General features: G+C 39.4%; 3 protein-coding genes across 4 annotated transcripts; 1 reads left to right on the plus strand and 2 right to left on the minus strand.

Moving 5' to 3' along the window:
- Positions 1–19: 19 nt before the first annotated feature.
- sar1ab (secretion associated, Ras related GTPase 1Ab) lies at positions 20–4,660 on the minus strand. Its single transcript, XM_030106070.1, has 7 exons — positions 4,539–4,660; positions 3,376–3,446; positions 2,201–2,320; positions 2,029–2,094; positions 1,839–1,942; positions 1,603–1,734; positions 20–1,304 (listed from the first exon to the last, which is right to left on the minus strand). The coding sequence occupies exons 2-7, from the start codon at positions 3,431–3,433 to the stop codon at positions 1,188–1,190; spliced, it is 597 nt and encodes a 198-aa protein (XP_029961930.1). The 5' UTR covers positions 3,434–3,446; positions 4,539–4,660; the 3' UTR covers positions 20–1,187.
- A 1,076-nt stretch (positions 4,661–5,736) lies between these two features.
- Positions 5,737–9,445, minus strand: ppa1b (inorganic pyrophosphatase 1b). Its single transcript, XM_030106456.1, has 11 exons — positions 9,311–9,445; positions 8,465–8,529; positions 8,140–8,193; positions 7,605–7,724; positions 7,442–7,528; positions 7,180–7,306; positions 6,964–7,091; positions 6,503–6,588; positions 6,329–6,404; positions 6,208–6,247; positions 5,737–6,119 (listed from the first exon to the last, which is right to left on the minus strand). Exons 1-11 carry the CDS (start codon positions 9,369–9,371, stop codon positions 6,088–6,090), a joined length of 876 nt encoding a protein of 291 aa, XP_029962316.1. The 5' UTR covers positions 9,372–9,445; the 3' UTR covers positions 5,737–6,087.
- A 1,187-nt stretch (positions 9,446–10,632) lies between these two features.
- Positions 10,633–22,090, plus strand: eif4ebp2 (eukaryotic translation initiation factor 4E binding protein 2). 2 transcript variants are annotated; one of them, XM_030106261.1, is made up of 3 exons: positions 10,633–10,971; positions 12,481–12,660; positions 13,108–14,349. In XM_030106261.1, the coding sequence occupies exons 1-3, from the start codon at positions 10,839–10,841 to the stop codon at positions 13,566–13,568; spliced, it is 774 nt and encodes a 257-aa protein (XP_029962121.1). In that variant the 5' UTR covers positions 10,633–10,838; the 3' UTR covers positions 13,569–14,349. The 2 variants fall into 2 exon arrangements, with proteins under 2 accessions (XP_029962121.1, XP_029962122.1); XM_030106262.1 differs by lacking the exon at positions 13,108–14,349 and adding an exon at positions 19,305–22,090 and having other exon boundaries at positions 10,643–10,971.
- Positions 22,091–25,115: the final 3,025 nt, after the last annotated feature.

Consider the following 25,115-nt stretch of genomic DNA (forward strand, 5'->3'; position numbering starts at 1 on the left):
TTCTTAAATTTTCTTTATTCATCAAACAATAATATAATCAATAATACTTAAATACAATTCAATGTCTTGTCAAAAATATTTAGCATCCTTAAACACACTTCACGTCCAATAAGAATATGACCTACCTTTTGCAACAGATGCATTACTTCCTGTTGAACTCCTGCATGTAACATCGGGCAAGCCCATTTTTATTGCAAAAATATAAATAGATTTGTATACACAAAATGCCACAAGATATTGCATGATAAATCCATGCATATATTTTGCATAATGTTTTTTTTTCAAGCACCACCCAAGTACTCTCATAATATTACTGCATGTTTTCAGCAGCAACTAATCACAAAGTACTCGAGTCATTTCACAGCAATTAATTATAAACACAGCTACTGTCATCTCCTCTCAGCGGAAGAGTTAGTCACATCCGCAGGCTGTGCTGTTTTATCCTACAATTATTTGACACGGTATATTGAATAAAGCTCCTTATGGCAAAAATCATTAAATGCACTGCTGGTCACTTTCATACAAATGTGTTAAACTGTAAACTGTAGTTTTAAGGAAAAAAAAAAAGAAGAGACAAACAGATTGCAGTAACATTATTAAATGATATGGTGACAATTTGTGCTGCACATTCTAAAAGACATCTTTTCGGATTGTGCTTTCGGATTTGTAGTACTTCAAAAGAAAAATATGAAAGAATTTAAGATACAATTTGTATCTGTGCCAACAAAAATCTTCCGTCCTTACATGAGACGGAGTTCCCCCCAGCTCCCAATGTTAACTAAATTGACCTTCACTGTAAGTCAACACCAGCAGCCAAAAATAAACCTGGGTCAGAAACTAGTTCACTGTGAGGCCGTGTTCCATACAGCAGACCAGATTCCCTGTGGGCTTTAAGGTACAAACTACAGCATAAAGATGATTCTTCACACTCTATCCTTATAATACAGACTGGCGATTCGTATTTCATCTTCACTGATGTCTTGTGTATGATCGTTGTGATACACAGATTACATTACAGATTATGCGTATTACCACAAAACAAAACTTGAAACATAGCTCTTACTGGCAGTCAAAGTCTTACATCACATGAATTTAATTAAATCTACTGCAGGTAGTATTGTGTGGAACTTGTCTTTGTGCACAGACTGCATCAGCAGATCTGATTAAGGCTTTTACAGGAGCGCAGTTCAGTCAATGTACTGGGAGAGCCAGCGGAAACCGTCTCCATATCCCTGTCTCTTCAGCACGCTGCACATGAAAACCTCCATCGGCCTCAAATTTAGCTCCTTCAGTGACACTTTACCCTGAAAAGAAGCAAAACCACACATTGAAAACACAGCCTTTAAGTTCCAGTGCATTCCTTTCAACATGAGTTCACGCGAACAAACTGTTTTTTTATTTATCTGTGATATTCTGCACATCCAAGACAGTGTGGAAAAATATTATTTGCATAATTTGCATTAAGGATTTAGGCACATTGAAACATAAGTTAACATACAGAGAGGATGCAATAATAACTGCGGTGCATTAGACTGGCCACTGCAATTCTCCTTTGTTATTTAAAAATATACTGACTGAATTCTACTTCACATTGCTGATTACCTTTCCGGTCGTATGTCCATGAAGACCAAACATTCCCCTGAGCGCATCTTCACTGATGGCCTCTGGGCGGTCTATCTTATTCCCCAGGATGAGAACAGGGATGTTTGCGATGCTTTCATCTGTTAAAAGAGCCTGCAGAAGAGACGTGGCAGAAGATGATCAAAAAGATTACTCCAATCGGAGATAGATGGAAACACCTGCAGGGACAAAATAAGAGGAAAATGAAAATAACTTACATCCAGTTCGACTTTGGCCTCAGCCAGACGCTCATGATCTGCACAATCGACCAAATAGACGATACCGTTAATAGCTGGGAAGTAATTCTTCCAGATCCTTCGTGCTGTTGGAGCCAAAACATGTCAGTATTTATAAGACACCTCCAGAGATGCACCAAGATAATGACACAAATACAGTCCAGTGTCTGACCCTGTGTGTGACCTCCAAGGTCAAATGTTGTGAAGGTCATTCCTGCAATTGTCAGCTCCTCGGATGCTGAAGCAGAAATGAAAAACTGACTTTAGGTAAGTGATAATGTAAGAAACAAACAAACAAACAAAAAAAGTGCAGGCAGAACGCTGTGTTATGTTGCTGAATGTACTTGGATATAACGTCGGCACGTGCTGTCCCAGCCTGTCATCCCTGAGCATGTGCAGGAGGGTTGTTTTTCCAGCATTGTCTAGTCCAAGAAAAATCAATTTGCCCGTCTTCTTGTACAATCCTGTTGACAGAGAGAGAGAGAGAGAGAGAGAGAGAGAGAGAGAGAGAGAGAGAGAGAGAGAGAGAGAGAGAGAGAGAGAGAGAGAGAGAGAGAGAGAGAGAACTCAGAATGAAATCCACTGTGAATTCAACAGAGTCAAACAGACTGATGATGAGGAGGAGCTTCTATTATCATCACATGCACAATGGATTTCTAATTTTTTGTTACAATACTCAGAAAAATGATTGGAAAATGTACAAAAAGCTGTGTCAAAAAATATACGTGTGTTGTTACAATATGAAAACGAAAAGGAAATTTCCAGTAGATGTTTCTGTTCTTCAAATATTTCTGAAGAGTGATGAAAAAAGTACATGGTGCTGCTCTGAAGCTGCTGTGTTGTCCAGTGTTGCCCGTTTCACTTTCTACTTGTCTTTATATCACACCTCACACTCAATGGGAGTCACTGGTTCATGGTAAAGTCTTCCTTAACTATTCCATCAACTTTATATAACTTTTATCTTTTTTTTTGTCTCTCAGGCAGTTGAATTGTGTGCACAATAGTGTTCCTGTTTCTACTATTTAAATTCAGTCTTCATGTCAGGAGTGTATGCAATGGCATCAATAAATCTGATATAATAAACCTGTCTTCAATGTGTAAAAAAGCACAAATATTTCTGCCCATATGAGTAAAAGTAAAAAGCCAAAAAATTAATATCAATCTGTTACTGTACTTAAGTACTGCTCTGAATGAACAATCAGTCCCAGTTTGCTTCCCATTCCAGAAAAAACCCCAAACATATTTTTTAAACTACACATTTGTGAGTTTTTGTGTTTAAATGTACATTTGAACAGATCGAAAGATATCACTTATTGTTTATTAGGAATCTGCAAAAGCATATTTGTTTCGTCTGATACAAGTAAAGACAATAGTGTTGACAGTTATTCAGATTCAGATTTTATGGTTTTCAAACATTCTCTGATCTGTTTCTGTGACATATACAGTGTTACAGTAGCAGTGTTTTGTCCTTGTGCAGTTTCAGTTTGGACCATAATGACACCTTTGTTTTATACTCTACCTAATAGTTGCAAGATGCTGCTGAAGCTCCTGTAGATCCAATCAAATATAAAAGACATTTCTGGTGACAGCCTGAAAGAGAAAATCAAAGTGACCTCTTATGGCACAACAATGTCAAGAGGAAAGTACCTCTAAAATAGAACACGAAATTAATGGTTTGGTCTAACAAATTGCACATTGTGATTCAACTTGTGTTATTTCAAAAATCATCACTACCAACTAGATCCAAAATCTGTGTCAAACTTTTTTGATTTGCATTGTTGTAACAAGTGCAACATTCCTTTAAACAAACTATTTCTGCTTGATATCTACATTTTTAAAACCATGTTGAACGTATTTCCAGCAGCTATTTACTCCTCCTCTGTTAGAATTACTATGAAATAGTGTTGCAAAAGGACGCCATTGTTAGAGAATCCAACACTAAAGACTCGTTGTTACTCATTATTCCTGAACCTGGATTACTCTGCTGGTATGCATAAGCTCTGTGTAATTGCACAAGTTTCAAGGCATGAAAGAGAAAGCAACAAACAGCCTTTCTGGTGGTTTTATTCTGAAGTGAGAGCTGCCTCCCAACTTCTTCACACTCATCATCAACTATTTTTATGGTAGGTTGTGGCAAGGACACCTGATCTGGCGGTCAGCCTCTGTTTCTGTTTCTCACTGGCTCACAAACACCTGTCACTCTGTCTGGACTCCATGTGCTGACTGCTGCGGACAGGGTTGACTCTTCTGGCCCAGGATTGGGGAAATGACCCAATTGTGTGTTACTTCATCACACGGTGTGTCCACCGGTCTCCAGATATAAAGAATCGCGTGTGATTACTACATGTCAGGGACTGCTCGCTGTAATTCAAGATGCATGGTGACATACTTTGGTATAAATAGCATTCGCATTTTACGCAATTCTTAAACTAGAACTAGAAAACAATTATGCAAATATTATAAAAGCAGGATAGGGCACAACATTTAAAAAATGTGTGAGTATTATTACATTTGGTTTTTTTTTAATCCACAGTAACAAATAAGAAGGTTAAAACACATGTATGTAGTAAATAACACGAGCGCACAGAGTGACCAAACCACAGAGCGTCAGGAGGAGAGGGACAGAGGAGCTGTTACTATCAAGGGGAAAAGCGCCACTTCTCTCATCTTTCGCGGTGTTACCTTTATTTTTCTGTCGAGTCTGTGAACTCCTTGTCGCTCGCCGTTCGGTCCGGGCCTGTCCCGTCGACTGCAGCGAAGCCCGCAAGTTTGACAGTTACCCGGACGCGCGTGCGTCACTGTGCCCAATAAAGCGCGAGGGGCAGGGACGCACTGGGCCGCGGGGCTGCTCTCAGCTGATAAAACCCGAAATAAAGGAACAAGGCTGCTGGTATCAAGATGTTTGTAACATCAAAACCTGTTCGAATAAAGAGTGTGAAGAAGAACGTGTGCATGACACCATGACGGCTGATGCATAGCTATTCCACAGCTCTCTCTCGCTAGTCCAAAACCAGTCCACAGCACATAAACAAGTAGTGCAAAACTAGTCAACAACTAATGAAAAAGTAGTTTGGAATAAGTTCTACTTCACAACTCTCAATAGATTTTTTCCAAAACCACACAAGGACGAGTGCAAAATGTAAAAAGAAAAAAAAAAAAAACAAAAAAACATAGCTAATATCACATTGTTTCAATTGTTTTCAAAACATCGCCTTATCTGTATGCATGTCACAGCATAACCATAAAATTTAATGAAAGACAGTTTTTACAAAAAATATAAAGTTTTATTCCTCCTCTATTGTACTTCATTACGTTTGTTTCTATATTAAAACTGACTTTACCTTCAAAATAGTTACTATTTCTCTAAATACGGAAATAAGGCACACCTCCCTCATTAATCAGATAAACTGTAGGAAGTCACATATACAGTAACTGTTAGTCGAGTCTTGGCACTTCAAAAGGCTCTGATGAGAAAGTTTGAGGTTTTAGAGCATCGTTTTTTTCTTTTTCTTATTGGGTACCCTGGAGTCCCTTTCACACTCCAAAGGCATGCATTTGAGATTCAGTGGTTCCTAAACAGACAGGACACTCTGAAAGTAGGACAGACAATAGACAGAAGCGAACACAAGGTGGCAGCATCATTACAAGCTTCTCCCCACATCAGCCCTGTTGAACCCACCAGCTCAATATACATATTCCCAATCCAGCACTGCTCATATGAGCAGATCAGCTACATGAGCAGGAATTGATCATAATTTGACCAATGCAGTGAATTCATATATGCTGGGGTGAGGAATTGTCACACACATACACGATGGAGGGCTGCTCCTGTCAGATGAAATGCGGCTCAGGACTCATGAATCACGCACTCACACACAGATTCTTTCACCAGAGGAGCTTTATTAAAGCACAGCGGTCTCACGCAGGGCACAGGTGTCTACAAGGCATAGCGTTTGTACGTTGCTCATAATAGCACATCTCCAAAGAGATCTTTGTTTAATAAGTGGAAATGTGTTGTTGGTCAAGACATGAGTGTGTTTGGACTGTTCTCATTCTTTACAGTATCTATTAACTAGCTCTACGGGAAGACAGCCGACCCAGACCCAGGCCTCCACCATCCCACTGGTTCTGAGCGACTCTTCATCACATCAGTTCCTGACAAGAACTTCATCTTCAAGTATTTCTGTGAGAGAAGAGCCTTTCATCCACTCCAGTCCAAGAAGCTGGCGGCTTACTTCCTCTCATAGTAGAACCATTTATCAACTGCAAATGATAACATGACAAGCAGTTAAATTTAGCAGAAAGTCAATAATGCAGACATTAGTGAAAGAAACAGCCCATAAAAGCCTACCTGATGAGGGGATGGACTCTCCTTCTCCAAAAGGACATGTCTAAAAATAAAGTAAAACATCAGCTTAACAGGTACCATGTTGAAAACTGAAGTTATTGTTTTACAAAAACAGGTTACTCACTTGTTCAACAGCCACTTTTGCCTCATCCGCTGAGCAGGAGAATGCGCTGTCGCCACTCGAGACGCACGTATTTTTGCTGCGGTCACATTTAATCAAGAAATCATGACATATTATTTTAAATAATATCTAAAAGTATCTGTAAATCAAGGCAGCGAGAAAAATGACAAAACTCACCAGATCAGTTCACCAGAGCTGGCCTTTTGGGAAATGAGGTCTTTCCAGGAGTCGTGGGTGCCCTTAATCACCTCAATGGCAAAGTCCTAAAACACATCACAGTGAACACTTAAGTTTTCTATTTCTTTGTAATTCATGTCCTGAAGTGAAGTTGAAATGAGACATGTTGAACAAAATCTCCAGCGTCCTTTGACTGAATTCATGTCGGCGCTAAAGCTGTCAAACTGTTAAAAAGAATAAGTACCTCTGCTTTGGTAATAAAAAGCTCATACGATGGATGTGTGTCAAGTTCAATAATCAAACAACCAGATAGAAAAGAAAAAAAAAAAAAAAAAACTCTAAACCCGATTTATTCCTGTGTATTAGGCTCACTTCAAGTGAGCAGGGAAACAGGGTGTGTGTGATCACTTTAAATCAAATGGTCACACAGCCAAAAAGTGAGGTGTGTAAAGAGGAGAGACCTTGTCTTTGAACTCGTCGTTGAAAGCAAACCGGTTCTCTGGCTTCCCATCTGGCACTTTGTACCTCCTGAACCAGTCGACTGTGGCCTCCAGGTATCCTGGCTTCAGGCGCTGGACGTCCCCGATGTCTAAAAACGGACCGAATCCATGTATGAAAAGCTGCTGCTGGAGTAAAACACTTGAGCAGGAAGAAAGAGGATGAAATGGAGTGCCTACTGTTCAAGTGGTTGGCCTCCGGATCCTCCACATTGATTGCAATCACCTTCCAATCAGTCTCACCCTCATCGATCATGGCGAGGATCCCAAGTGCTTTCACTTTGATTACATCCCCGCGGGAGCACACCTAAAAGACATTTTCAGTTTTCAAGCATGTTTATTTTCATTTTACATGTTAGTAATATTAAAAAAAACAAAAAACAAAAAAAAAACAACAGCTTATTGAGACGAACAAATGTCATTATGGAAGTAAAAGCATCACCTTAGTGCCGATTTCACAAACATCAATGGGATCGTTGTCACCACAGCAGCCTGTGTCTCCATCTTTATGTGCAGGGTCCTCCCACGTCTGAAACATAACGCCACAAATTAAAATCCATCAGACATACTGACACTTCTCAGCATTTCAGATCTTACACACTGACCTGGGGAATGGCTCCATAGTTCCAGATGTAGCCCTTGTGTGGGAAAACATTGGCAACATATCGCAACTTGCCTTTCTTCACATCCTGCTTGATCGGGTTCAGGAGGTCTTTTGTTGCAATCTGAAGCAAGAGTGAATTAGTCCTTGAAAAGGTGACGCACAATAATATTCACTTTAATCAAATCATGACGAGCTGTGACTTTTAATCTAGCAACATTATAACATTATGAAAGGTTATATATACAGTCCCCTCCTGAAGTATTGGAATGACAAGGACAATTTCTTTGTTTTTGTTGTTCATGTAAGAAAATACAAACAGTAATATGTCCTAAGTTCTATAACACAACAAGATAGAAATACCAGGAAATAAAAGTTGAAATTCTCAACTCTTGTCTCATATTCATCTTTTGAACTAAAACCAAAATATCTTTAGTGAACAACACAAACAAAGAAATAGGCCTTGTTGCTCCAATATTTTTGAATGGAACTATGACAGTCAATGAAAGTGAAAGTGAAAATTTTAATAAGAGTCTTACCTCCATTTTTGCGTTTGTCCATCTTGGCACTTCAACTACCATGTGAAAGATGTTCTGCAACATACACGAAGTACATTCTTAGCATTTAAACTCTACAATCACAAGTATTTTTCACCTGTAAAGAGCAGCTTTTTTATCGAGACAGGACAATAATCTTTTGCAATCACTGGGTGTATTGACATAGCACCAGAGCAAAGGCCACGAAGCCTAGTAATCAGACTATGTAGCTCGCAAGTGAAAGCATATCAGTATCAATATGATGAGAGAAAGAACACTACTTCACAACATGTGGGATTAAACTAAGGTTAGGCAGACATTTTCTTACCTGACTCTCATCGGCATACATTGGTATGTCATGGAAGGGCGAGATGTACTTTCCTTCAGCATTTTCTGGAAAACAGTCCAATTAAATGACTTAGCTCCACATACTCATGGCAAAACTAGATTGCACTCTCTACTTTCGTCTTTTTTAAGACTGGGAATAACCTGCATTCATAGAGAATACGACTTTGAAGGAAGTTTTGTTCAAACACTGTATTTTAAGGGCTCAAAAATTTGAAAAAGGGACATCTTAGCATTGATCTACATTTGCAGTGAGTAATGAAAAGTTATTTTTTTATTAGAGAAGGAACGCTGAGTTTCATTAGTGATTTCCAGTGATTAAAAACTTCCTGTTGCTTGGATGAAGCGGGAATAGCCTCCTGAAGACGGGGACCGGGCCTGCCTCACGTCACTTTCACGCCAGCCTCTCTGTGACCGGTGTTACAAGGTAAATGGTTTCCCTGTTAACTGGTGACCGAAGTCTTTTGGCGTCTCTTGTTGCTGCTAGTAACAGTCGACGACAAGGGTCGGTAAAGACGGACGGTCACCAGTTAGCAAGGAAACCGGTTAACCCGAAACACCAGCGACACAGGTGAAATAGGGACGAGAAACCCGCAGGACTGGTTGGCGTCTTTTCTATGACTTAGAAGCCTCCTCTTCATCAATGCTTATAAAGAATAGCATGTAATTATAGCGACTCTTGCTAACAGTGACAGGACGAAATCCACCAGCAATAATGAATAAAAGGTGACACGTGGGAGGTTTAGGCTGACTCACGGTGTCACTTGAGAGAAAGGAAAAGTTAGAAGAGAGACATTTTATTTCTTACTTCTACTCATTTTGTACTTACTGAAGAAAATGCGGTAGTTCAAGGTGTTGGGGTTGCCCCTCTCTTCCACTGTGTAGCTCATGTTGGGGTGTGAGTGTGTGGCTGTGTGGCTCAGGATGAGGGATGGCGGCGGAAGAATACGTCTTCACCGGGGAGTGGGTGGTGCCACGGCGCATGCGCACACCCATACTGATGCCTTCAGGTCCCCTCGGTAATAATGTATTTCACACATCTGTGTGAACAAATTTTGAGATTTCACGTTTTTGTTAATTTAAGTCTTGTGATTCAGATCTAGCAACGGATATCAAAAGTAAATTAAAAGTGAACATCATTAAGCTCATCCTAAAAATGCATGTTCTTTACACATGCACCATCAAATTAGGGTAAGAAACGAACTTGTCAAATGGAATATTTAGTGCCTACTAAATACTCCACCTTCTTCACTGTTTATGCATAGTTTTTTAAACCACAACTTTTAGTACTTGTCAGTATTCAATTTGCAATGCCGCATGATATGCTGGTCAATTTCCATAGTACCCCATTGTAGTACAGATCTTTATGCATAATTCTGGGAAAGTTCTTGCCTATTTGTTCATCTAAAGTTTTTCTGTTTTGTACTTACTCTTCCTATAAGATCAGAAAATCATTTATTTGTCCTGCAAAGGGTACATTTGCATTGTTGCACCAAGAGAAGTGAGAGAAACAAAAGAATTCAAACAACTATTATATATATATATATATATATATATATATATATATATATATATATACACATATATATATATATATATATATATATATGTGTGTGTATATATATATATATATATATATATATATATATATATATATATATATATATATATATATATATATATATATATATATATATATATAAATGATTGGAAATATAACAGTGATGCAAAGCGGTGGCCTTGTGGCCAGAGACACAGACTTGAAATTGGGAGTTTGCAAGTCTGATCCTCTCATTGGATAGACGCTGTGGCTCCCTGCAAGAGCCTTGACCCCCATGAGGTGCCCAGAGTGCCTGTGGCTGTGACTGCTTTAAATTAATTAACCCTAACCCACTTGCACACAAACAATGATGGAATTTTTTTATGTGCATTACCTACTAAATGAAAGGGTGGCTTGAACTGAATGCATGAATGTATAAATATTTTTAAGAACATGCATGACTACTAATCAACAGATATTATGACGTCTTAGAATAAATAATTACGAGGTGCTCTGAACGCATTATTGAAAAATGCGGTTTGACTCAACATTTTAATTTATCTTTGATGAACCTCGGAAATAAGTCACGCATGCGCATTTCAACCCCCGACGTCACGTCCGGTCGCAGCTCGTCGTGCTTCCTGCCTTTGCTGAGGGAGGGGACGGTGCTGACGGCTGGGAGGACGAAAGGAGAGACCAGAAAGCCTTCGGGAGGAAAAAAGAGAGAGGGGAACGGCCCGGGTTTCCACCGTCCGTCGGGAAAATAGCACCCCGGTTTTCTGTAGCTGTTGGATTTGTCACCCAATCGGCGCCGAAGATGTCTGCCAGTCGTCAGCTGAGCGAGAGCAGGGCCATCCCGAACAGGACGGTGTTGATCAACGACACAACGCAGCTACCTCATGACTATTGCACCACCCCCGGAGGCACTTTATTCTCCACCACTCCCGGAGGTGAGGACACACCGGCTCTGCTTCATGACAGACCCTCGCTTGTTTTGTGTCGTAAACTGTCAGTCCGGCCTCGGCTGCCTTGTCATCCTGATCAAAACAAAAACAAAGATAAGCCCCGCCCCTTTTCTTTCAGCTGCAACCTAATTGGCTGGTTTGCAGCGCAGGGATGAAAATAAATGTGTTTTATATCAGTCATGATAAAATCTGATCAAATGCAGCCAAAATGCAGCAAGGATGTTGAACACACAAATTTGATTTCCCTGTTTTACCATTCATTTGCAAAAGTAGGAAGAAACAAAGTAAAGCCATGATTATTTAGACAGGCTTTACAGAGAACACTTTGTGTGTCCGTGTTTGAATCAAAGGAGAAGAACCAGATGCCACATGACCAAAATTGAATTAAAGCATTGATGACAAAACTGAATCAGATCAGCAGCACATTCCCCAACTTTTTCTTCTTCTCTTGAGAGTAGAAGTTATAATGATTTTTAGTAACTATGGCAGCAGATGAACGTGTGGAGTAGAAACCCCACTGCAACCACACTGTGGTCAAAAAGACCAAAAACAAATAAAAGACTGTGGAGTTTAGATAGTGTCAGTTACAATTCAATGAGATCATTACAAAGTACTGATTGTGAGCAGAGACTCTTTCATTGATAATTAAAAATGTCCATAGTCAGGTCAGAGGACAGATGCTGGTGAACATTAATATTAAAGGAATATTGAGTATTAATTAACTGAATATTTAGCTTGTGTGACCAAGTTGAATGATCATTACTATATATGACACGTAGTTCAAAAAACAAATCAGTTGTAGTTTACAATGACGTATTTACAGAATAATTGAAGCTCTGGAGTGTGCAGTTTTTATAGTTTCAATCAGATTTGTGTTTTTCATTACTGCAGCTTTCTTAAAGCACACAGAAGTTATGTTACTATGGCGAGGTGCAGAAATCACTGAACTTTTGCCAATGTTAATGTTACAAAATCCAATTTAGTTTCACCTGTTAAGACAAGTCAAACAAATCTATTGTGGAAACATGCAATCTGCATGCTGTCTGATTAATTTATGAGTGATAAACAAACAGAACTGTTCTAATGTCAACATGGCTGTCAAGATGAAACTTCCCATAATGAATGTCATTAAGTTGCATCTTATCAATGTCTTTAGTGTATTTTTTGCTCAAAGCTCTGACAACTTGAAAGAAATGTTAAAATAAAGTATGCCTAGAAAACATAATGAACATCTAAACTGGGATGTTTTTTAGCACCACAGAAAAACATGAGATTTTCTGTCCTAAAATCCTGTTCCACAGATTATCCTTTATCTGGTTGGGTTGAATGTGAAGGAGAATAGCTGCTACGTGACAGGTAGGTGTTTATAGACAGAGTGGCTCGACTCAGGGCTCTCTGGAAGAAGGCCAGCCTGTTGACTAATGATTTGATTGCACCCTCACTGTTTCCTCTGAAAAACCGTGACGAATAGAAACTTGAAATGTCCTGTTGCAGGAACCCGGATCATCTACGACCGGAGGTTTCTGCTGGAGAGGCGTAACTCCCCCATTGCCCAGACCCCCCCTGCTCACCTGCCTGTCATCCCAGGAGTGACCAGCCAACATGTCCTCAGCGAGAACCAGAAGAATGAAGCCAACAACCACATCAACAACCATGATGGCAAGCCTGCAACCGGTAAGAAATGAAAACTCAGTGTCTGCTTCACAGTCTGTCTGTCGATCTTTGACATCATCTGGTCCTATGAGGAAATCATCCAGATTTAAAAAAAACTGAGTGCTTCTTAGGAAAACTCATTTACATTTATTGAATTTAGTTTTTCCTTTGTGAACCAGAAGTGAATCACTTCGTCCAGAGTGTTTTCCAAAATTGATCCAGAAAAACAAAAGTTTTATTTCGAAATTATCATGAAAACTGCTCTTTAATTTGAATTGCTGTGAGATTTTTGTTTTTCATAATGTAAGATGGCGCTGCTGAGCAGTGAGGATGTAGGATGGTGCTTTGGAGTGGCTCCCTGAAATGCTACTTTTAATAGTATCCTTTGGCATTAATTTGCTCCGTTAGCTGATATTAGTCGTTTTAAAAAGACTTTCTTTTCATTCGTGGGATTTTTTTTCGGCTCAGCTGCAACAACGACCGTGTCCGTCCGTCCAAAATCAGAGATGGCTAAGACGAGCCATGCTAAGGCCCGACTGACACCTGAGTCGGAATCTCCTCCTGTATCCGATGCAAATGAGGCCCTGCTGGCAAGTATTAAAGTGATGATGGACGAGATGCGCACTGATATCATCTCCAGATTCGAGTCTGTCATCTCTGCGACCATCAAGAGGGAATTATCCACTGCTCTGGAACCTCTGAAAGCTAAACCCGTAGCAGACCTCGAGCTTTTGTCCAACGATCATGCTAATCAGCTCGCCAACCTTCAGAGGAAGGCTGCTATGCTAACCACTCAAGTCGAGGCGCTCACGAGGAAATGTGAGGACCTGGAGGAGCGTTGTAGGTGGAGTAATGTGCGGCTGGTGGGCTTTCCTGAGGGCACAGAGGGTCGCCATCCCACCGAGTCACATCCTGCGCCGTGCCAGTGAGCTGTCACCGCTTCAGTACAACGGCAGCAGGATTTCAGTCTTCCCAGACTTCACCCCAGCAGTGGCCAAGAAACGAGCTGCCTTCACTCCCGTGAAGAGGGAGCTTCACTCCTGCCCCAATGTCAAGTCTGGACTCATTTTTCCAGCCACTCTTCACATCACCCTGCCCAGCGGACAGACTCACCGGTTTGAAGATCCGGCATCAGCGTCAGACTTTATTCAGAAGCACATAAAGAAAACAGTCAGTCCCGAAAGTGTTTAATGGGCCTCCAGTGAACAGGAAGCACCTAGTAACATATTTAGGTGATGTTACCGTTCAGGTTGTTTAATCACTGCGGACATTTCACTTTGGATTGACTCTGTAATTCACGTTCACAATCGGTGTCCATCTGACTGTTTCTTCTATTTGTACTCTTAGTTAAAAAAAAACAACTTATAGGTCCGCATGTATGTTGAGACGTTTGAATACTTTATATTTCGATCTGTGTTTTTTGCAGCACATACTGTAAATAGTTTTGATAAAGGTTTCATATTTACATTGCCAGATTTGCACTCTATTTTTTCAATCTAGTTATTTTAGCTTGTGCCTTGTTCTTATTCAAAACATTTTGAGTGGCTTAAAGGCTGTTCTAACATCTTAAAGTTTGCAGAAGGTTATGTTTTCCAGCTGTTATTTACTAGTATGTCACATTTCGTTTGAGTTTGCCAATAATTATTGGTAAGTTAAGTTTGGAGTTTTTGCAGACCACAGTGTTCATTAATAGTGTGTGGGAAAGAAGCGTGCGTCTCATTTGGGGAGATGCTTCTGCTAATGGGGGGGGGGGGGTATTTTGATTTCACATGTTTGACTTTTTTATTTTTGTAGTTTTATTTCAATGTGTGTTTTTGCATCAGTCATAGTTGTCATGAACAACCCTGCAGACCACCACCTGTGCTCTTATTTTGTCGTTTTATCTGTTATGACCATTCACAGTTTATAAAGATGGACAAAACCTACATGACGTCACCCATAGCGTTCTGAAATCCCGTGTGTTGATTCGAGCAGGACGTCTCCATATCAAATATTTGAAACCGGATGTAAATGCAATTGGTTAAGCCTGTCACGTGACCGCATCACGTGGACAGAGGATTTATGCAAAACTGTAACTCGTAACATAAAATCAACAGATGATTTATGCGAAAATCAGAGTCTGGTAAAGCCGACATGTTTGTAGTAACTAGTGATAGAGGCCAAAACATATTGTGAAACCTTTATATGTTTACTCTGAAAATCTGAATTTTTGAATGGGTTCCAATGAGACCTGGGCTCTTTCTGAAATCAACATCTTCGCCCCCTGCTGGAGTTTCCCCAAAATTACAGATTTTCTGTGCTTCCGCATAATCTTCCCATTTTACCAGCAGAGATTGGCGGCACATCAACTACACTCACAGGGAGTGACGCAATGTTCTCTAGTCTCAACTGGAAAGGCTTGAATAATCCCATTAAATGAAGTAAGGTGCTTCACCACCTGGGGCACATATTATCTGTTTACAGGAAATTCACCGTAAAGTTACAGATCATCTTCAGCTCAAGAGCAGATGGGTTGGACAGGTTTATCACTCCTCATTCAGTAGCAAATCTTGAGCAATCTCTCTGTATCTCTGGAGCAGTCATGTTACGTAAATCTTATCCCATTTATACATTCTAACAAAATATCTGACCGTAATGGCAGATAAAGGTGAAATCTATAATACCCACTTGGTTTTAGCAAATGTTTATGCCCCTAATTGGGATGACGATTCAAGCATTTTTTTTTTTTTTTCAGTTTTACCAGATGTGTCTTGTCAGTATTTGCTACTAGAGGAGACTTTAATTGCTGGCTAAACCCACAACTTGATCAGTCTTCCACCAAGCTTTCCTCAGTTTCAAGGTCTGCCATAGTAATCCAGACTTTCATGCAGGAGTTTGCTGTCTCTGATGTCTGGCGCCACTTTAACACTGTGAAAAGAGTATTCTTTCTTGTCTAGCGATCATCATACAGACTACTTCCTGCTTTTGTCTCTCAATGTACATATAATGCTGTGGTTTTATCCGATCATGCTTCAGTCTCCTTGATGATTTATTTTGATAATGTAATGAAGGAGTCACCATGGTGGCGATTCAATTCACGCTTACTTTATAAGGAAGATTTTGTGAGCTTTGTTTCTCAGCAAATTGACTTTTTTGTGAGTTTAAAACAAATCTCCAGATGTGTCAGCATCCCTTCTGTGGGAGACATTAAAGGCATATATTAGATGAGAAATAATTTCATATACTGGCTACGAGAATAAGCTCAGAAAAGAACTTGACAACACATATGCCACCTCTCCATCACCCGAGATATATGAAGAACACTTATTACGACAGGCAGAGTATGATATTCTTACAACACACCGGTCCACTGAGCTTCTTCTTCAGACTAGGTCTTAGTTTTTCAAACATGGGGATAAAGCCAGTAAACTATTAGCTCAACATTTGCGCCAGGCTTCATCGGCTCGTCAGATTTCTCAGATTCAAACAAGTACAGGCATAACAACAGACTTTTCTAAAATTATTAAAACATTTAAGGAATTTTACATTTCTCCCAACTCTTCTGATCCTGATACTGCCCTTCTCAATTTTGATAGATTTTTTTAAGGATTTGGACATTCCTTCTGTAGAGCAAGCTGTCACAGATAATTTTCATCTCAGAGCTAAATGCTGCAATTGTTTCTTTACAAAGTGGGAAGAGTCTGGGTCCACATAGTTACTCGGCTAAGTTTTATAAAAAAAAATAAAATAAAAAAAAAAATTGGGGTAAATTGGCTCCTTTATTACTTGATTCTTTTCAACCCGGCCATCTTTCCCAAACTCTCTCTCAGGCATCCATTTCTGTTCTTCTCAAAAAAGGCAAAGACCCTCTGAATTGGTCCTCGTATCGACCTAAAAACTTACTTAATGTAGACCTTAAAATACTTTGAAAATGATTAGCTTCACGTGTAGGATCTGTTCTCCCATCAATCTCCCCAGATCAAACTGGATTTATTCGAAACAGGCACTCCTTTTCAAACCTCAGACGCCTTTTTAATGTGATTTACAACCCGTCCTCCAATTGTCCTGAAGCTCTGATATCTTTGGATGTAGAAAAAGCCTTCGATAGGCTACAGTGGGACGACCTATTTTACACTGGAGAAATTTGTTTTTTAAAGGACTTTAATTTCTTGGGACAGGCTGCTTTACTAATCACTTATGGCTTCGATTTGTACAAATAAGACACATTGAAGCTACTTTTGTCTTTATCACTCCACGAGACAAGGTTGTCCTTTAAGCCCACTACTTTTCACTTTGACCATCAAACCTCTGTCTATAGCTTTACACTTTCATCCTTTTATCACCGGTGTTCAGTGATATACTGTAGAACTAAAAGTTTCTCTTTATGCTGATGACTTACTTTTGGATATTTCTAATCTGAATGTTTCTATTCCTGCTGCCCTAACTACTCTAACTTCGTTTGGTGAAATATCAGGTTATAAATTGAATTTAAATAAAAGTGAAATAATTCCTGTAAATGCTGCTGCAACAAACTACCCACTGCATAACTGGCCCTTCAAAATTGTCCAGGATGCCTTTACATATCTTGGAGTCCATGTCACACATAATTTTTCAGGTCTATATAAAACTAACTTTGCTGCACTTCTGACCCGTGTCCGCAAAGACTTTGAAAGATGGTCAATTTACCTCTGCCTGCTCGAATCAGTTTGGTGAAAATGGATATCCTCCCCTGGTTCTCCTATCTCTTTCAGTGCCTACTGATTTTTCTTCCTCAATTTTTTTTTTTTCACAAGTTAGATAGTCTGATCTTGGGGTATATTTTGAACAAAACAGTTGCCAGGCTTTGAAAACTATACTTGCAAAGACCGAGGCAAATGGGTGGAATGGCCTTACCTAACTTCAGGCTTTACTATTGGTTGGCAAATATTCGAATCTTAAAATACTGGCTTCAAGCTAAAGCCTTTAATCCCCCTTCTGCATGGCTAGTTCTAGAAACCAATTCCTCATCCCCAGTATCATTAAAAGCTCTAGTACATGCACCCATCCACTCCTCAACCTCACCTATAACCTGATGGTTAGAAATGCTTGTAGGATCTGGGTTCAGTTTAAGGAACACTTTGGACTCCATTCAATATCAGTTTATGCTCCATTGATTGCAAATCATATTCCTCCTCCAAATTTGTGGATTAAAAAGTTTAAAGATGTATATATTAACATGACATTTGCATCATTTCAGCATCTCTCCAAATCTTATTCATTGCCAAAACATTATTTCTTCAGGTATCTACAGGTTCGCAGTTTTGTCCGCAGTACATCTCCAGAGTTTCCCAACCTGCTGAGTGGTACGCCATTAGATCATTTTTTCAAGCTTATCGCGTCTTTAAAATCTTTCATTTACAATCAAATCCACTCATTGCACCCACAGTCACTTAATGTTATAAGGTCCCTTTGGATTGAGGGTCTGGGGATGGGTACACCGGATTCGCTTTAATATCTCTATTATAATATCTCTATTATCATAAATCCTCAATTTGTGCAAAGCGTGGCCTTATTCAATGTAAACTGTTTCATCATATCTATTCACAGTTAGCTGAAATTTATAAAACTGTATCTTCGTTATGTGTCCGATGTCATCAGTCACCTGCAAACCTGATCCACTCCTTCTGGCTTTGTCCCTCTCTTTGCAAATACGGGAAAGACAATTTTGATACTTTGTCAGTAGATGTAGTGGAGTGAGTTAAGCGAAATGCCCTTTGTGCTTTATTTGGAGTCTCTCCTTCACCATCTTCTCTTCACAAGCCCCAAAAGGACATTATAGCCATCACACCTCTTTTGACTCGACACCTCATTCTTATCACCTGGAAATCCAGCCGACCTCCCTCTCATGCTCACTGGATAAGGGACGTTCTTTATTTTCTAAGACTGGAAAAAAAATTGTTTATCCAGTAAATTCAATAATATTTGGGGTCCTTTCCTTCAATATATTGAAAAACTTACATTCCCTCAGAGTGACATAGACATTTAGAAGTGAATGGTCTGTGAATACATATGTGATTAGGGTCACATACGGCGAGGTTATAGTCTTTCTCATTCTTATTTATTTTCCTATTGACTGATGTGTTGTTATTTTTTTAGGTTTTGTTCTCCTTCTGTTGCCCTTTTAGTTTGATTGTAACAGACTGTTTGCTTTTCTGTAATATGCTGATGTGATTGAACATGGCCTGTTGGAAAAACCCAATAAACAAAGTTAAAAAAAAAAAAGAAAAAAATTATGTGCATGTTTGATTCTTTACACCATCTGATGAGTCTTTTGACATCATGTGCAAACCCCAAAACTGCTACAGTTACAGTTTGAAACTAAAACTTATTTGACATAAATTCCATTACATTGATAATAAATTGATTTTGAACCTTTATTTGCTTGAAAAAAACAACATACTGTGCTGTGATGAAACGAAATGAAGAAATTAAATAAAAACATGCTTTAGAATTCAGTGTAATCAAGGTTATATGTATAATTTTTGATTTTAAGATAAAAGTTTGTGCAACAGAATATAAAGTTGAGCAGCTAAATAGATATACTTGGTGTCTTTGTTGCAGCCCAGCCTGAACGTCTTTATTCAACTCTGTTGTCGCAATAAGCCAACCAACCTGTTCCTATCTCAGTGTCTTGTTTTGCTTTCAAGGTGATGACGCTCAGTTTGAAATGGACATCTAGCCGAGTGGAACCACACCAGCAAAAGGAAGTGACCTGGCACCACCCGTGCCAGTGGCTTGGCTTGTAGAAACCAGTGTCGTGAGCCCTCATGGCGGCCATCTTCTTTCGCTCTTCGTCTCACTGCTGGATGTAATGTGTGTAAAACCATGGGGATTCAGTCCATCATTCATACAGGTACAGTGTGACCAAACTCTGGAAACTAGGCTTATTTGAATTGATTTTCATGGCTACCACTACAAATCAATGCATAAGAACACAACAAGGGAGTGTGTGTGGATCACATGAACCCCCCCCCCCATCCCCCCCCTCTAAAAAGGTCCTATTTTACATTTGCAGTGCTAATTTTACAGCTTTCTGTGCTTTGGGATTGGCAGACCACATTATTAAACTTAAGGGGGAGTCTTCTTTAGTACCAGCCTGAGATACTGTTGAAAGCTTCACTACCCTCCTCAGACTTTGCTTTAAAGACCCTTGTGACCATGTTTTTTTAGGCAATGTTTCTTTTTTCCTGTTTGATTTTGTTTGAAACGACTTGAAAAGCTCCACAATCGATGATCACTCGTAAAGTTAATTTCCAGTGATGGTAGGTGAGCGGATGCGGTGTTGCTACTCTATTCCAGCGTAGGTGAAGGTTTCATGTCATTCCAAGATTCTAGTTTTCATTACCGATAAAAGCCTGCATGACTTTCCAACTTCTCAAGGGAAAACATGTTGTTTTATTAAAAATGTTTTAATGACTTCTAGGGCAGCGATTGGACTGTTTTATTAACATGAAATGATTGTATTTCCCAATGTTACATACAGATTTTCACAAATCTGACAGTTAACAATAAGGTTACATTTCACTGCTGTGGCCTCGCAATGAATTTTCACATTTATTGTCTGCTAAGAAAAACTTTATTTCAACTTAGTAGGAGGAAGTTGAGCTGGGTGCTATTTGCCGGGTGTTCTACGTTCATTTATAGGGGAAAAGTCCTCTGTTTCCCTGAAAAACTGAGATAAGTTTCCATTTAAAAAATAAAAAAACATGAATGAATTATCTGAATTACCATACAGATACATGATGAAACTATAAACTCATAATTTCAACTTTTTATGTTCACCCAGTGCTCCATACCAGTCCTTTTTTTCCTCTGAGCTTCAATAGATTGCCTTTAAGAGAGACTCTGATTTGTCAAGACGTTACAGTGAAGCCAAACGAATGGTCGACACACTTGATGTTTAAAATATCTCTTGTCATGGTTTACCTCCATCATTTCATCTTCGCTGGACTTGAACGAGGAATTCCATTTCTGTTCGACAGGAAGGAGCTCTCCACTGCACCACAGTCCAGCTTCATGGTTTACTTTCTACATACGCACGTTAGTTTTTCACAACACGTAAAACCTCAGTTTCCTCCTCGCTTGTTGTTTGGAAGCACACCACAGTAGTCCTGGATGAGTTTCTGAGGCTTTTTTTTCCATAAATTAAAACTCACCTTGTCAAGTCAAAAAAAAAACCCAACTTATCTCATTATTCAGAGAAACAGATCATTTTTTGTGTGTTTTGGGAATGTTTTTCTGGTTAATTCAGAAAAAAAAAAAAACGCTCCCATTATTTCTTGTGTGAATGCCATGGGCTTTCACAGTTTTTAACTATTCTGATCAGATTAAAAAAAAAAAACAACAACAACCAACAGTACTCCCCATTTTAGGGTAAGATATGAAGATTTTGATTTTTTTTTTTAAAGTAATCCAGATGTTTTATATGCATTTTATTTTTTAATACGGTTTCTTGGTGTTGAGGGTATTTCTTTAGGTACGAGCACTTTCAAGCCTCCTGGATTTTTAGACTCATCAAGGAACCAGTAAATTTACTGTTTGCGTCTGGTTTCGATAGATGCGATCCCTTCAATTTGAGATCTGTCCCCCAGTGCCCTTAATCCACCTGACGTTTCCTGTTTCTCGTCATGCGTCGCGCCCACCCATGCCTTACTTTAACATGGAAATGCAGTAACTTCAGTAGGTTCCTCGTCATCAATTTGTACTTTCCAACAGATGTTTATTTTTTCACTGTGACATTAAACAGGTGACATTGTACTTGGCAATTCAACAGAACTGAACGTTCAAAGTTTGTTTTTTCTTTTCTCCTACATAGTTGTCTTTGTCAAACAGCTGTGAAGTGTGTGAGTGTGTGTGCGTGTGTGTGAGTGTGGACCATTGTATGGACGGACGGACATGTTGTGGAAATTGAAATGGAAATGCGGTGCACTTACCACATGCTCATTTTGTCCTCATTCTGACTTTTAGGTTTTTTTTTTTCTCTAATTTTTAACATAATTATAATCCGGTCTGGTAATTTTACTCTTTGTCGCAGCTCTAAAACCTGCTGAACCAATCAACCACGAAGTTCCCGTGTCTCTGATTGACTGGAACCACTGAATGATGTTTATCAAAGGTTATTGTTTAATTTTCTGTCCCGCTTTGGAATTAACTCTGACCATGTTTTGGTGACAGTTATATTGAAGGGTTGCTTGAGCCCAGTTTTTGCATTGCACATTTTTGGCAACAACAGTCTTAATACAGAACTCAGATGGGAAATTCATTTCAAATCGGTTTAGTTTGACAATGAGGGCTTTACATATTGTGTTGAAAGAGATTTGAAACAAACTTACTGTAACCTTCTGTTTTGATTTCAAAAACTTTATTTTACATGAAACTCCAATGCCAGTGGACACTGTTGCTGCAAGATCAATAAAATTCCATTGAAGGAAAATGAGACTTTGTGGTTTTTTGTGTCCTTTTTATTTGCTTCTTCTTCTTTGATGATTTTGCTGTGAAATGTTTTCAGTCAGTTCTCCCCTTTTGAAAAATTCATTCAGAGTCAAACTAAATATGAAGTACTGCTCGGTGAGAGAATTGTAAATATCATGCAGTCTTCGCCATAATGAGGCTGAAAGCTGAAAATAAATAAGTCAAAGACAACTTAACTTAAAAAAAAAAGAAAAGCCCGCTAGAAACATAACATATTTTCATTTTGGTAGCAACGAGACAGGTGCTGACTGGCATCACTTTTCAGAAGCCAGCATAGATTGATGCATTAAATCTGATGGTACTATCATTTTCCTTTGTTTATTTAGGACAGCTTTGAAACACTGTGTGCATATGACATGTTCTTTACCCAACAATAATTGATATACAGACATGGACAAAATTGTTAGTACCCTTTGTTTAATTAAAGAAAAATTCACAGTGGTCAGAGAAATAACTTGAATCTGACGAAAGTAATAATAAAAGAAATTCAATGAAATGTAATTAATGAAAATCAGGAATTGCTTTTCAACCATGTTTCAACAGAATTATTTAAAAAAATAAACTCAGGAAACAGGCCTGGACAATAATGATGCCACTCCTAGAAAAGACTGAAAGTGATGTGACCAAAGGGACATGTCAGTCCAAGGTGTGTCCACTAATTAGCATCACAGGTGTCAACAATCCTGTAATCAGTCAGTGGCTCATCTAGAGGGAGACAGTAGTTACATGAAGTGTACCACACTCAACATGGACCAGAGGAAGCAAAGGAAAGAGTTGTCTCAGGAGATTAGGAAGAAAATTATAGAAAAGCATGTTAAAGGTAAAGGCTATGAGACCATCTCCAAGCACTTTGATGTTCCTGTGGCTACAGCTGCACATATTATTCAGAAATTCAAGGTTCATGGGACTGTAGGCAAACCTTCCTGGATGTGGCTGCAGAAGGAAAATTGATGACAAATCTAAGTGACGGATAATACGAATGGTAACAAAAGAGCCCAGAAAAACTTCTAAAGAGATGAAAGGTGAACTTCAAGCTCAAAGAACATCAGTGTCAGATCGCACCATCCGTCGTTGGTTGAACCAAAGTGGATTTCATGGGAGACGACCAAGGAGGGACATCATTGTTAAAGACAAATCATAAAAAAGCCAGACTGGAATTTGTGGAACTACATGTTGACAAGCCACAAAGCTTCTGTGAGAATATTCTATGGACAGATGAGACAAAATTGAAGTTTTTACAAAGGCACATCAGCTCTATGTTCACAGAAGGAAAAATGAAGCATAACAAGAAAAGAACACTGTCCCTGCTGTGAAACATGGAGGAAGCTCTGTTATGTTCTGGGGCTGCTTTGCTGCATCTGGCACAGGGTGTCTGGAATCTGTGCAGGATAGAATGACATCTCAAGACTATCAAGAGATTCTAGAGAGAAATGTGCTGCCAGTGTCAGAAAGCTCGGTCTCAGTCGCAGGTCATGGGTCTTGCAACAGGACAATGACCCAAAACACACAGCTAAAAACACCCAAGAATGGCTAAGAGGAAAACATTGGACTATTCTCAAGTGGTCTTCTATGAACCCTGACCTAAATCCTATCCAACATCTTTGTAAGGAGCTGAACAGAGGCGGAGCGTGGGTCTCAGTATAGAAGGGGCAGAGCATTCTCTACGGGCCTTTATGATAGTAATTTTACCATTCAAACAATACCTCATGCTACCATCAAACAACACACTAATGCTCACTTTTATTGAGCCAAGCAAACCTATATGCCTCAGAAAGCAGAATAAAGTCACAAACCAGTTCACAAACTTGTTCTGAAGAACAAATACACAGACGCACGCACACACACTCACAAATGCAGCCTGACAGGTGTCACTCAGAGCGTCCGCTGTCCATGGTGCTGAAAATGCAGATTAAAAATTTACTGGCTAAATCTGTGCCATCTTTGATACAGCTTAAACATAAAATGAACACAGCTGGTCTAAAATTACACAATCTATTCAGATAGATATAGACACAGCTATCTATATCTTTTGGAATTCACGTATAATAAAAAAAAAAAAAACAATAGACTCAGCGGTCTCTTATAGTTGAAAGCAACACAAGGCACATTCAAATAGGCAGATGTTTAAGACCACAGCATTCTGATAAAGATAATATTTCTGAAGGTTTCACTGACTCACCAATGGCTCCGATGTTAGGTTTTGGGTAGTACCGCTAGCGGCTAGCATAGTGTTTAGCATACTGTTGAACTTCCCTCCAAAGAGTCCAGATCAGGGGTCACCAACCCTGTTCCTGGAGAGCCCCTATCCAGCATGTTTTCCTTCTTTCCCTGTTTCAACACACCTGCTGGCATCAACAGGCTCGTTACTGGGCTTTGCTCTATGCTTGGTGATTAGAGAATAATTAGATTCAGGTGCGTTGAATCAGGGAGAGAACTAAAACATGCTGGATAGGGACTCTCCAGGAACAGGGTTGGTGACCCCTGGTCCAGATCAAGTGCAAAAGAAAAAACTCGTTCATGTCACACAGCCAATCAGCGCTGGCTTACAGCTCTGATGCATTCATGGACAGTCGTAATGTAAGAATTGTCAAATTGGAGCCCACACTCATATGCGTATACCTTCTAGCACACACTGCACATTTTATTATAATAATTTATTTACGAGTAAATGTGAACACATCACATGAAACGGGGCCCTATGACCTTGTGGGCCCTGGGGCGACTGCCCCCTTGCCCCCACTCTGGCTCCGCTACAGGAGCTGAAACATGAAGTCAGGAAAAGGCACCCTTCCAACCTGAGGCAACTGGAGCAGTTTGCTCATGAGGAGTGGCCAAAATACCTGCTGAAAGGTGCTGAAGTCTCATTGACAGTTATTTACAGGAATTGTTTGATTGCAGAGATTGCCTCAAAAAGGTTGTGCAACTAAATCTTAAGGGTTTTTGTCCAGGCCTGTTTCATGACTTCATTTTTTTTTTTATAATTCTGC

Source organism: Salarias fasciatus, chromosome 13 (assembly GCF_902148845.1).
Source record: "Salarias fasciatus chromosome 13, fSalaFa1.1, whole genome shotgun sequence".
Lineage (NCBI taxonomy): Eukaryota > Metazoa > Chordata > Actinopteri > Blenniiformes > Blenniidae > Salarias > Salarias fasciatus.